This window comes from Daucus carota, chromosome 5, assembly GCF_001625215.2.
Source record: "Daucus carota subsp. sativus chromosome 5, DH1 v3.0, whole genome shotgun sequence".
NCBI classification, from domain to species: Eukaryota; Viridiplantae; Streptophyta; class Magnoliopsida; order Apiales; family Apiaceae; genus Daucus; species Daucus carota.
In genome coordinates this window covers 19,448,445-19,460,759 of record NC_030385.2, presented here as the reverse complement: position 1 = coordinate 19,460,759, position 12,315 = coordinate 19,448,445, and the positions used below count along the sequence as shown (strand labels likewise).

General features: G+C 40.0%; 1 protein-coding gene and 1 non-coding gene across 2 annotated transcripts; one reads left to right on the top strand and one right to left on the bottom strand.

Annotated features, from left to right (window-relative positions):
- Positions 1-5,025: 5,025 nt before the first annotated feature.
- Positions 5,026-10,478, bottom strand: LOC135152790 (uncharacterized). Its single transcript, XM_064093894.1, has 3 exons — positions 9,534-10,478; positions 8,753-9,304; positions 5,026-5,085 (listed from the first exon to the last, which is right to left on the bottom strand). The coding sequence occupies exons 1-3, from the start codon at positions 10,476-10,478 to the stop codon at positions 5,026-5,028; spliced, it is 1,557 nt and encodes a 518-aa protein (XP_063949964.1).
- Positions 10,479-10,536: 58 nt separating this feature from the next.
- Positions 10,537-10,643, top strand: LOC135146922 (small nucleolar RNA R71). Its single transcript, XR_010284015.1, has one exon. It is a non-coding gene; the product is annotated as a small nucleolar RNA R71 (small nucleolar RNA).
- The last annotated feature ends 1,672 nt before the right edge of the window (positions 10,644-12,315 follow it).

The following is a 12,315-nucleotide window of genomic DNA, read 5'->3' as shown; positions in this document are numbered from 1 at the left end:
GACACATGGCACTGGAATGACCCACCGTGAGATTTTTACATGTTAATAAGTGTCATTGGAAATTCTCACTGTGATAATGATGTAATGATCCTCTGACTTGATATCATTATATTTCTATATGAGAATTAATACACTTTGGTTGCACTAAAAGTTACCTTTGACCGGGTGATGATGAAATGTACATTGGGTATATTATGAATCATATGAGAAATATGAATGATCTAGAAAGGATTTAACCCTCCTATTTTAGGAGTGATATTATTGGCCTCTTGATTGAGTGAGACTATAAAATGCATGGCCGTGCTCAAATATTGATTTGTTTAATAGTCTACTCATTGATCAAGGAAATTCGGATTAGACGATGAAGAGGATGACACAATACATGCCTTGAGTCTGATCTATAATATAAGGTTAAAGGGATTATATTACATTGTACATTATTCACAAAAGGTTTAATTGAATCACCAATTATTATTATTACTTGGGTAGCAATGATGTATTACTAGATGCCGCTCATTGTTTATAATTTTATTATTGGATATTAAAATTATTGCCAACGTAATAATAACCTAAAGGGTCACACACTTTGAACGTTTAAAGGAGTTTTAATTTAAATTCTGAATTTAAATTAAATGATTAAGTTCGAAATAAATTATTTAATTGAGCCGGTCTTAATTAAGTAATTAGGATTTCGAATTTAATATTAAAACCAAAATCGGATTAGGTTTGGAGAAGCCCAAATCCGATTAGGGTTTGGCCCATATATCTCTCTCTTCCCTATAAATACATAATGATGTATTGTTTTAGGGTTAAGTCATATAAAAATTCGTTTTTACTAAAACCCTAGCAGCTCTACATCATAGAGAGGCTAGAGAGAGAGAGAGAGGCTGCATTCGGCTAGTACTGGGTCCGGTGATTTTTGGCGATCAGACGTTCGTGTGGACTGCTTAGAGACGCGATCCTTAGACCGAGGGCTGCGTGGTGATTGCTTGTTTCGGACCTCCATCTTTCGCTAACATAAAGCTTTAACAAGGTATTACTTCGTATCTCCATGATCAGCCATACTTTATAGATGGATCCTCGGGTTAGGGTTTCGGAAATTTTGATTTTACGTCGATTATCCGCTGCGTTTGTTGCCCTGAAACCCAACAGTATGCGTGTTCTTGCTTTGTTGTTGTGAAAGATCTTATTCATCTTATACAACTTACACTACAATTGTGACGCCCCAGGAATCCGGGGGCCTGGATCCTGACGTCACCACACAAAATCTTTTAAAACACTTTTGAAAAACTGTATTTCTGAAAACCAAATAATTTAAAAACCTGAAAGCATTAATAAAAGATTTGAAAGAGAACATTTTAACCCCCTAAAACAACAGGATCGCATCCAGGTTATAGTATTGAAATTAGAATCAACTACTACCATTATCGGATCAACTTCGATAAGAAGAATCACTATTAATCTACTACAACTATAGTTTACAACTGAATCTCAACTACACAATTCCATCTAAGATCAACCTTGAACATTTCCCTGAATATCTCTCTTGACTACTGGATACTCAACAGCTCACACTCTTCAGCCTTAATATCCTTCTCCGAAATTCTTCCCTGTAAAGTTAGTACATAAAAAGGGATGAGCTTATAAAGCTCAGTAAGCATATACGTACGATTCAACTGAGTTTTATTCACAAAACTTGGTGAACCAAATCAATATTTCATCAGAGTCATCAAAACAGTTTCTCACATTAAAGATGAGTATGAGTATTCAAGCACGATTAGTTCATCAATTCATCAAGTTGGGATCCCGGCCAGCTAAACAATCGGTTTAGCTTTACTTCCAATAAGGAAGCATCATCATCAGTTCATCAAGTATCAATGCGAGAATACTCATTTCTCATCAGAAAATCATCAACAAAATATTCACCAAAACATTATAAAATATCACAGTGAAGGGTACAATATATACTTACATTGCACAACATTCTCGAGTCCTACAACTTCATTCCCTAGAATGTTCACACATTTATTAATCATAAGTCACACCTATATTAATTCTATAATCACAGCTAAACTAATAACTGAGCAAACAAAACTATAAAAATAAATCATTAAATAGGAATAAATAAGTAGACGTACCAAATTTAGCAGCGGCGCTTCCTAATTTTAATAAGCTAGCATGTGTTGTGTATATCTAAGGAAAGGAGTGACCCTCCTTTATTCCTTCTCGATGTGGTACGAAGAAATGGGTTTAAGAAAATAACATTTGAGTAGGCGACAGGGGTGACGCCAGGGCGGCGCCTCGGGGTTGGCGACAGGGCGGCGCCTGCCTCGACTAACATATTCTTAAATCAATTGCTAAGCTCTTGCTTATATTCATGAGAATATAATATCATCTTCTCGATGTGGTACGAAGATGGTTGTAAGGAAATAAGTTTGGAATTGGCGACAGGGGTGGCGCTTGCACCTAAGTGACAGGGGCGACGCCTAAGCGACAGGGCGACACTTGGCTTACATAGTTTATTGAATAATTAGATCACTGGTTATATTCATAAGAATATACCATTATGTTCTCGATGTGGTACAAAGATGGTTCAAAGAAAATAGAATTGCACTGGCGACAGGGTGGCGCCGAAGCGACAGGGGAGACGCCAAGACACGGGGAGTGACGGGGGTGGCGCCAAGACAAGGGGTAGCGACGGGGTGGCGCCAACCTAGCTTATATTTACAAACTCATAAACCAAGTCATTCCTTATATTCATAGCATTATAACATATTGTAATCGATGTGGTACAAAAATAGGGCAAGGCGCTCCAAGGGCGCTATCAAGGCGCTCCAGGGCGCTGCCGGCTTACGGGCGCTGTCAAGGTGCTCCTAGGGCGCTAGCAAGGCGCTCCAGGGTGCTGCTGGCTACGGGCGCTGTCAAGGCGCTCCTAGGGCGCTAGCAAGGCGCTCCAGGGCGCATGTCCAAAATCAACAAAATTTTGTTAAATCTTGCCTCGACTCTTGCTATATATTCTTATTCTTGCTCTTTTCTTTTATCGATGACGGTTGGGAGTTTTCTATTCAATATAGAAGTTGTACTACACCACATTAAAATACATATTATGTATTATTCAAATAAAATGGATTCAGGGTATTACATTCTACCCCCCTTATAAGGATTCCGTCCTCGGAATCCGTGAAGAGAACAAAACGTACACGCTTCGTAATACCGTATCGTCATCCATCATTTGATCAACCTTGGATTACCTTCAACTTTAAAGAAATATGAATATTAAAACTTTTACAATTGAAGAATTCACTTCTCTGAATCAATCTTTGAGAATTTAGAATAGAACAAGATGTTTTCAAAACAGGTCACATTTGAATAAAAGAGTGACTGAGAGATCAATATGATCAAATGAACTTGATGTTGCGTGTCCATGTTAGACACTACTGAAGGTTGTTAACCTTCTTGTAATCACAACATACACAAGTGATGGCGTCCCATCCAACTCCTATCACATAGACAGGTATACCTTGTGTCCCCTATAAATAGGGTTGTTCATCCCAATCATATGGAAAGAATATCGAGGAATATCAAAGAGTATCAAGAAATATCAAAGAATATCACTGCCTTTTCACAACAACCTTTATCACACACCTAGAATCAATACCAACAACTCACACCACTAATCAATATCAATTTCATCTAAAATTTTTGAGAAGTTGAAGGTCTCTTTATTAGAAATTTTGTAGAAAAGGTATCATAAACTCACTGATGAGGAAACAACAAAATAATCTTTAGTTGAAGAAGGGTATTGCCAAGGTCTTCTCAGATTCCCGCTCTGCTTCAATAAATCGTTGTTCGTTATATGTCTTCTTCTAACATTCTCGTTAATCGATGTTGACTCGTAACAGCCTCATAAGATGTCATCGTAGACGTTGTCGTTAACTCGTAATAGCCTCATAAAATGTTATCATAGACGTTATCGTTCGTAATAAGTCTGGTCGAAGTAGTTTACATCCTTCTACTTCAACCCAGTTGCCTTTGAAGTCGAGAGAAAAAACACATATCATAACTTTGATTGTCTGAATTTTTAACCTGTGGGTTATGGGCCCACATTGTCATTTGAAGTCCCAACTAGCTTGAAGCATCATCACTGAGGACCAACGTTCTAACTTACTCGCAAATATCACTTCTAATAACTGGACTCACTACACAGGTTCTCTATCATTCATTCCCCCTCTATCTAACATCTATTTACAAAATTCTCATCATAATCCAGCACAACTCAATTTCTACACTCTCTCTTCATATCTCAACTCAAACAATATACAACTTTCAAATGTGCATCATAGCCAAAATATTCTAAACCATGCATCTTTACCATTCTCAACTCAATCATTAACTATCAAAATTCTTCTATCTAGGTCTATTTTTGACCTTTATCACAATCCACCATTCACATTTAGTGAACATTTGAATCCAAGTGTCTAGACTTAGAGATCATAATCACTCTAAACATATACACTTAACTTAATCGGCTAACTAGATTCCACTCCTCTTTCACATCTTTAGACTATTCCCAAATAGTCTCACAATACCTCTATATATGAGGTCACGCAAAATTCTCCTCTAGAACACTAGTAACTATAATGTCTATATTCTAATTTCAATAACTTATAACCTGTTGCTCTGATACCACCTGTGACGCCCCAGGAATCCGGGGGCCTGGATCCTGACGTCACCACACAAAATCTTTTAAAACACTTTTGAAAAACTGTATTTCTGAAAACCAAATAATTTAAAAACCTGAAAGCATTAATAAAAGATTTAAAAGAGAACATTTTAACCCCCTAAAACAACAGGATCGCATCCAGGTTACAGTATTGAAATTAGAATCAACTACTACCATTATCGGATCAACTTCGATAAGAAGAATCACTATTAATCTACTACAACTATAGTTTACAACTGAATCTCAATTACACAATTCCATCTAAGACCAACCTTGAACATTTCCCTGAATATCTCTCTTGACTACTGGATACTCAACAGCTCACACTCTTCAGCCTTAATATCCTTCTCCGAAATTCTTCCCTGTAAAGTTAGTACATAAAAAGGGATGAGCTTATAAAGCTCAGTAAACATATACGTACGATTCAACTGAGTTTTATTCACAAAACTTGGTGAACCAAATCAATATTTCATCAGAGTCATCAAAACAGTTTCTCACATTAAAGATGAGTATGAGTATTCAAGCACGATAATTAGTTCATCAATTCATCAAGTTGGGATCCCGGCCAGCTAAACAATCGGTTTAGCTTTACTTCCAATAAGGAAGCATCATCAGCAGTTCATCAAGTATCAATGCGAGAATACTCATTTCTCATCAAAAAATCATCAACAAAATATTCACCAAAACATTATAAAATATCACAGTGAAGGGTACAATATATACTTACAGTGCACAACGTTCTCGAGTCCTACAACTTCATTCCCTAAAATGTTCACACATTTATTAATCATAAGTCACACCTATATTAATTCTATAATCACAGCTAAACTAATAACTGAGCTAAGAAAACTATAAAAATAAATCATTAAATAGGAATAAATAAGTAGACGTACCAAATTTAGCTGCGGCGCTTCCTAATTTTAATAAGCTAGCATTTGTTGTGTATATATAAGGAAAGGAGTGACCCTCCTTTATTCCTTCTCGATGTGGTACGAAGAAATGGGTTTAAGAAAATAACATTTGAGTAGGCGACAGGGGTGACGCCAGGGCGGCGCCTCGGGGTTGGCGACAGGACGGCGCCTGCCTCGACTAACATATTCTTAAATCAATTGCTAAGCTCTTGCTTATATTCTGTTCGCACAAAATCACGCAAGTGTACGTGGTCACAAGTAATATAGAATATAATTCAAGTTCGTTCCCACAGAGACTGGTGTATTCAGAAATATGCACTTATGCACCAATGTATGATTATTATTCAATGCTTAGACAAGTATCCAATTGGGTTTTGGTTTTCTACTTAACTAATTCGAATTGAATTATGAAACTAAGAATTATAAATTAAGAGAATAACGATTTACTAATGAGAATAACACATGGGATTCTAGCTTCATTAACAACTTCATTCAGAGTTATGCCTTTATTCGATTGTAATGGTTGATAACTAATCAGATAACACGAGACTGATACACGCTAACTGTCGTTATACGTGCACCATACTGCTACACATCCACAATCGAGATAGAAGGTAAACAGACACCAATTATGCTTAGATCCTATATGTCTATAACGGTTGAGGGACAAGTTATCTATCAAGATTACATAGGGCGATGCAAGATGGGTAAAATCACATCACAATTCATGTTATCGAACACGAAACCTATGCTCGCATGGCAAGTTCTAAATCAATATATTCACTGTCGCTTCAATAAAGATTAACAAGCAATTTTAGATGTTAGCTACGCATCCAAGACGAATAAGCACAACCAATGCGAGGAAATCAAACCATCACATATGAACAAGACAAATTAACTACTGAAATTCATCGATAAATCCGCTAAAATCCCATGACAATGATTAGTTCATAATCGAACTTCTCATCATCATGGGTTCTAATGTAAACATGGTACTGAATAGGAAAAACAAAGTCAAAGTGCTAGAATAAGAGTTAAGAAACAAATCCGAAACGAGCATCCAAAGTTACGCCTACTTCGAAGAATTACAAAAGTAAAAGCTATAAAATTCGATCTCGATCTTCTCTGTAGCCGTCACGTGCTCCTTAGAATGTTTTTAGGTTTTCTTTTAAGTCCCCCAAGCCTTCCTTTAAGTTTCCCAGCGAACGGGCCTTCAAACAGATCAAAAACGGGCAAAACGGGCCAAAATTCCCGCTCAGGTCGTGGGGCGGCCGCGCCAAAGTTGGGGCGGGCGCGCCAACGGGGCGGCCGCGCCAAAGTTGGGGCGGCCGCGCCAAAGTGGCAGCCTCCTGTCCAAGAGTTGGGGCGGCCGCGCCACATTTGGGGCGGCCACGCCAAAGTTGGGGCGGCTGCGCCAAAGTGGCAGCCCTGACATCCAACCTTTACGCGTCGTCCGTATCTTTCTCCTCGAGCATCCGATTGCTTCACCGTTTTTTTTCAATGAAAGCTATGATTCTCCTCTTTGTTCTCCTTCCAAGAAACCTACAAAACACAACACTAAAACATATCAAAAATATCAAAAGCTTGAGGCCATTACATCAATTTAAGTCAAAACGAAGGCTTCCAAGTGGATATAAAATCCACTTATCACACCCCCAAACTTAAACCGATGCTTGTCCTCAAGCATAGACACACACACAAATACTACTAATGCAATGCATGAATGCAACTAAATTCCTACATCTAATCTAATCATAAAGTGTAATCCTTGTTAACATAGAATCCTCAGAATATGCAACATTCTCGGCATTCATCTCTTTCACATATTAGCCATGTATTCTTCCACTACAAGTGTGAAGTGCATCATGTGTGCTAGCATGCTCTCTGGTGAAACAAAACAAAGACTATCAAACTTCAATAGATTCCTCACATTGAGCCGTTAATCAGAATAAGGTTTAAACACTTATTTACTAAAGAGCCAACTACAATTTAGGGTCACCAAAGGAATTCTATGCCTCTCCTACTTTTCTATTTTTTTTTTCTTTTTTCTTGCTAAGTCTAAGGTTGGGACGCTTCTCAGTGTAAGTAAGTCATGACCGCCATTCGACTTTGCTTATTCTCTCTTTTTTTTTTCTTTTTTTTTAATCAAGTAATTCTCCAGTAATCAAGGGTTGTGAAAAGTCACCAAGAATTTGCCTATTCTAATACATTTGCACTTAATACCAGCACAAGTACATGGATCGTCCCTTTCACATGACATTGCATTCTACCCATTGATCTCAAAGGAGTATTTGATAATTTTTTTATTCTTTTTTTTTCTTTTTCTTTTTTAGAAAGGCATATTCATCCTTTAACTCCCCCAAACTTAAGATTTACAAACTCTAAGTTCAAAAAGAGAATAATCCTAACTCTACGCCCAACTCAACGCAAGGACTCAAGAAATAAGTTAGTCTAAGTCTTATCTCTAGAGCATAAGTGTAATTACAATTTCCACACAAGCAGTTTCCAAGCACAAGGCATCACATATAATCAAGACTACTAGCCAAGACATTATGCACATAAACTCATCATAGGACATCAACTTGGAACACAACTTCACGATTCATGTAAATGCAACTATATGAAACTACTAACACATACTAAACACAAGTATATATAAAAAAAGCACGTAGTAATATGCAAACAATATGAGATAATATGCTAAACTATATGCATCATGCAACCTATATGAACACACACTACTACTACTAATCCTTAGATTACCACCCCCAAACTTAAAATATTCAATGTCTGCATTGAAGGTGATAATAAGGATAGAATGTACCTAGATGTCGGGAGGATCACCCTTCTCGGGTGGAGGATCAGGTGGTGAATATACCATGCCATCTCCAAACACTGGCCAATCAACCTCAACACCAATGGCTCGAAAAGCACTCCCAAGATCTTGAGTCAAATCCTTTGCAAAACGGCGATGAATGTCATGCATGTCATCTATGCGCCGTGACAACCTTCTAAACTGCATATCACTTAAGAGATCCGGTGGTAGTTTGAGTTCGATTATGGGAGCTTCTTCAATAGATGGTTTAAGATGCTCCTGAAAATTTCTAAGCTCTTCTACTCCTTCATCTTCGAAATCAGAATCCCCTGTTAAGACGCTCTCTAAGGTACATGGCCTTGGCTTTTGCTCCATCTCAGACTTTTCAACAGCTTCTAGTGGCTCCACCTTAAAGCATTCTTCTTCGTCGGTTGGAAATTTCATTGCGTTAAACACCTTAAAAGTGACACTCTGATCTTGAACTCGCATTGTAAGCTCTCCTTTTTGCACATCGATCAAAGTTTGTCCTGTAGCTAAGAACGGTCTTCCCAAGATGATGGGAATCTTCTTATCCTCCTCAAAGTCTAGAATGACAAAGTCAGCAGGGAAGATGAGCTTATCCACCTTAACCAAGACATCTTCCACTATACCTCTCGGGTATGTAATGGACCGATCAGCCAGTTGTAAGTACATGTTTGTAGGTTTCGGCTCTGGCAAACCAAGTTTCTTGAAGACAGATAATGGCATCAGATTAATGCTAGCTCCCAAGTCACATAAACACTTGTCGAATGACAATGGTCCAATGGTACACGGTGTTGTGAAACTTCCGGGATCTTTAAGTTTCGGAGGCAATTTCTGTTGCAGCACCGCACTCTTCCGTTAGAGCAACGGTCTCCAAGTCCTCAAGTTTCAGCTTCCGAGATAGAATACCTTTCATAAATTTAGCATAACTCGGCATTTGTTCTAGAGCCTCCGCAAAAGGTATGTTGATTTGTAATTTCTTGAAAACCTCTAGAAATTTAGCGAATTGCTTGTCGAGCTTATGCTTCTGAAGTCTCTTCGGAAAAGGGGGAGGTGGATATACTTGCTTGACCCCAATATCAGCTTTAGGACTAGACTTCTCGGCTGATTCCATGCTTGCTTCCTCGTTGAATTCTTTCTTGTCAGCGTCAACAACAGTTTTTTCACTATCAGACTCAGATGAGAGTACGGGTGTTTCAACCTGTTGATCACTCTCTTCCTTGTTTCGCTCTGTTGCTGATTCTTTATCCTTCGTAACCTTTCCGGACCTCAAGGTGACAGCTTGTACTTGTTCCTTCACTTCCTTCTTGCCCGGATTGGCCTCAGTATCAGTAGGAAGAGTTCCTGGTGGTCTATTAATCAACGCATTAGCAATTTGCCCGATCTGATTCTCCAAAGTCTTGATTGACACCGATTGGCTTTTAACCATAAGTCTTAATTCTTCCAATTCTGATCTTTCGTTGGAAGACTGTCCAACCACCCCATGATTATGTTGCTGGAATCCAGGGTGTTGGAGTTGCTGCCTCGGTGCAAATTGTTGTTGAAAACCAAAAGGGTTGAAAGGTCCAGCTCCTTGCTGCTGAAACTGTTGCTGCGGTTGTTGCATGAAATTTTGATTGTTGCTCCAGCTGAAATTCGGATGATTCCGGTTATTGGGATGATAAGTGGCTGGTGCTGGCTGCTGAGACCTCTGGAAGGTGCTCACAAACTGAGCAGATTCACTAGATATAGCACACTGATCAGAAGAATGTGCACCCGCACAAAGCTCGCAAACATTAGGTGGTGGTTGAACTCCCAAGTTAGCTAAGGAATCTATCTTCATAGTAAGAGCATTAATTTGAGCAGTCAAGGCTGTAGTAGCATCAACATCTAGAACACCTGCTGCCTTGACCTGATGAAGACGCTGAGTAGGATTTTTAGATTTATTCGCGGCCATCATCTCAATCAACTCATAAGCTTCATCATAGCTCTTAGCCCATAGAGCTCCACCTGATGCTGCATCGAGCATTGGTCTCGATTGAGGTCCCAAGCCATTATAGAAGCAATTAATCACCATCCAATCAGGCATCCCATGATGTGGGTATTTTCGAAGCATCTCCTTGTAGCGTTCCCAAGCTTCACATAATGTTTCACCAGACAGCTGAGAGAATTGAGTGATAGCATTCCTGATTGCAGCTGTTTTGGCCATAGGGAAGAACTTAGTAAGAAATTTCTGAGCCAGATCCTCCCATGTCGTAATAGATCCTACAGGAAGAGAATGCAACCATCCCTTAGCTTTATCCCTCAGAGAGAATGGGAACAACCTCAATTTGATGGCATCGTCAGTAACACCATTGAACTTGAAAGTGTCGCAGATCTCAATGAAATCCCGAATATGCGTATTAGGATCCTCAGTCGGAGAACCCCCAAACTGCACTGAGTTCTGTACCATCTGAATAGTGCTCGGTCTGATCTCGAAAGTGGTGGCCTGAATTGCTGGCCTGATAATGCTCGATTGAATGTCATTGATTTTAGGCTCAGAGAAAGCCTTGAGAGCCTTAGTATCATTCGCAACTGGTGGTTGATCATCCATTGTAGTATTCACTATCGTTTCCTCCTTGACCAATGCTTCCTTACGAGCCTGAGAACGTGTTCAAATACACGTCACTCAAGTACCTGAAACACACACAACGAACTAAAGTGAGAAAAGAATCCAAGTCACTGAACTTTAACGACCACTAATGACAAGCACATAAACTAAAGTAACACCGAGTCCCCGGTAGCGGCGCCAAAAACTTGTTCGCACAAAATCACGCAAGTGTACGTGGTCACAAGTAATATAGAATATAATTCAAGTTCGTTCCAAAACGGGCCTTCAAACGGATCAAAAACGGGCAAAACGGGCCAAAATTCCCGCTCAGGTCGTGGGGCGGCCGCGCCAAAGTTGGGGCGGGCGCGCCAACGGTGCGGCCGCGCCAAAGTTGGGGCGGGTGCGCCAAAGTGGCAGCCTCCCGTCCAAGAGTTGGGGCGGCCGCGCCAAAGTTGGGGCGGCCGCGCCAAAGTGGTAGCCCTGACATCCAACCTTTACGCGTCCGTATCTTTCTCCTCGAGCATCCGATTGCTTCACCGTTTTTTTTCAATGAAAGCTATGATTCTCCTCTTTGTTCTCCTTCCAAAAAACCTACAAAACACAACACTAAAACATATCAAAAACATCAAAAGCTTGAGGCCATTCCATCAATTTAAGTCAAAACGAAGGCTTCCAAGTGGATATAAAATCCACTTATCATATTCATGAGAATATAATATCATCTTCTCGATGTGGTACGAAGATGGTTGTAAGGAAATAAGTTTGGAATTGGCGACAGGGGTGGCGCTTGCACCTAAGCGACAGGGGCGACGCCTAAGCGACAGGGCGGCGCCTGGCTTACATAGTTTATTGAATAATTAGATCACTGGTTATATTCATAAGAATATACCATTATGTTCTCGATGTGGTACAAAGATGGTTCAAAGAAAATAGAATTGCACTGGCGACAGGGTGGCGCCGAAGCGACGGGGGTGACGCCAAGACACGGGGAGCGACGGGGGTGGCGCCAAGACAAGGGGTAGCGACGGGGTGGCGCCAACCTGGCTTATATTTACAAACTCATAAACCAAGTCATTCCTTATATTCATAGCATTATAACATATTGTAATCGATGTGGTACAAAAATAGGGCAAGGCGCTCCAAGGACGCTATCAAGGCGCTCCAGGGCGCTGCCGGCTTACGGGCGCTGTCAAGGCGCTCCTAGGGCGCTAGCAAGGCGCTCCAGGGCGCTGCTGGCTACGGGCGCTGTCAAGGCGCTCCTAGGGCGCTAGCAAGG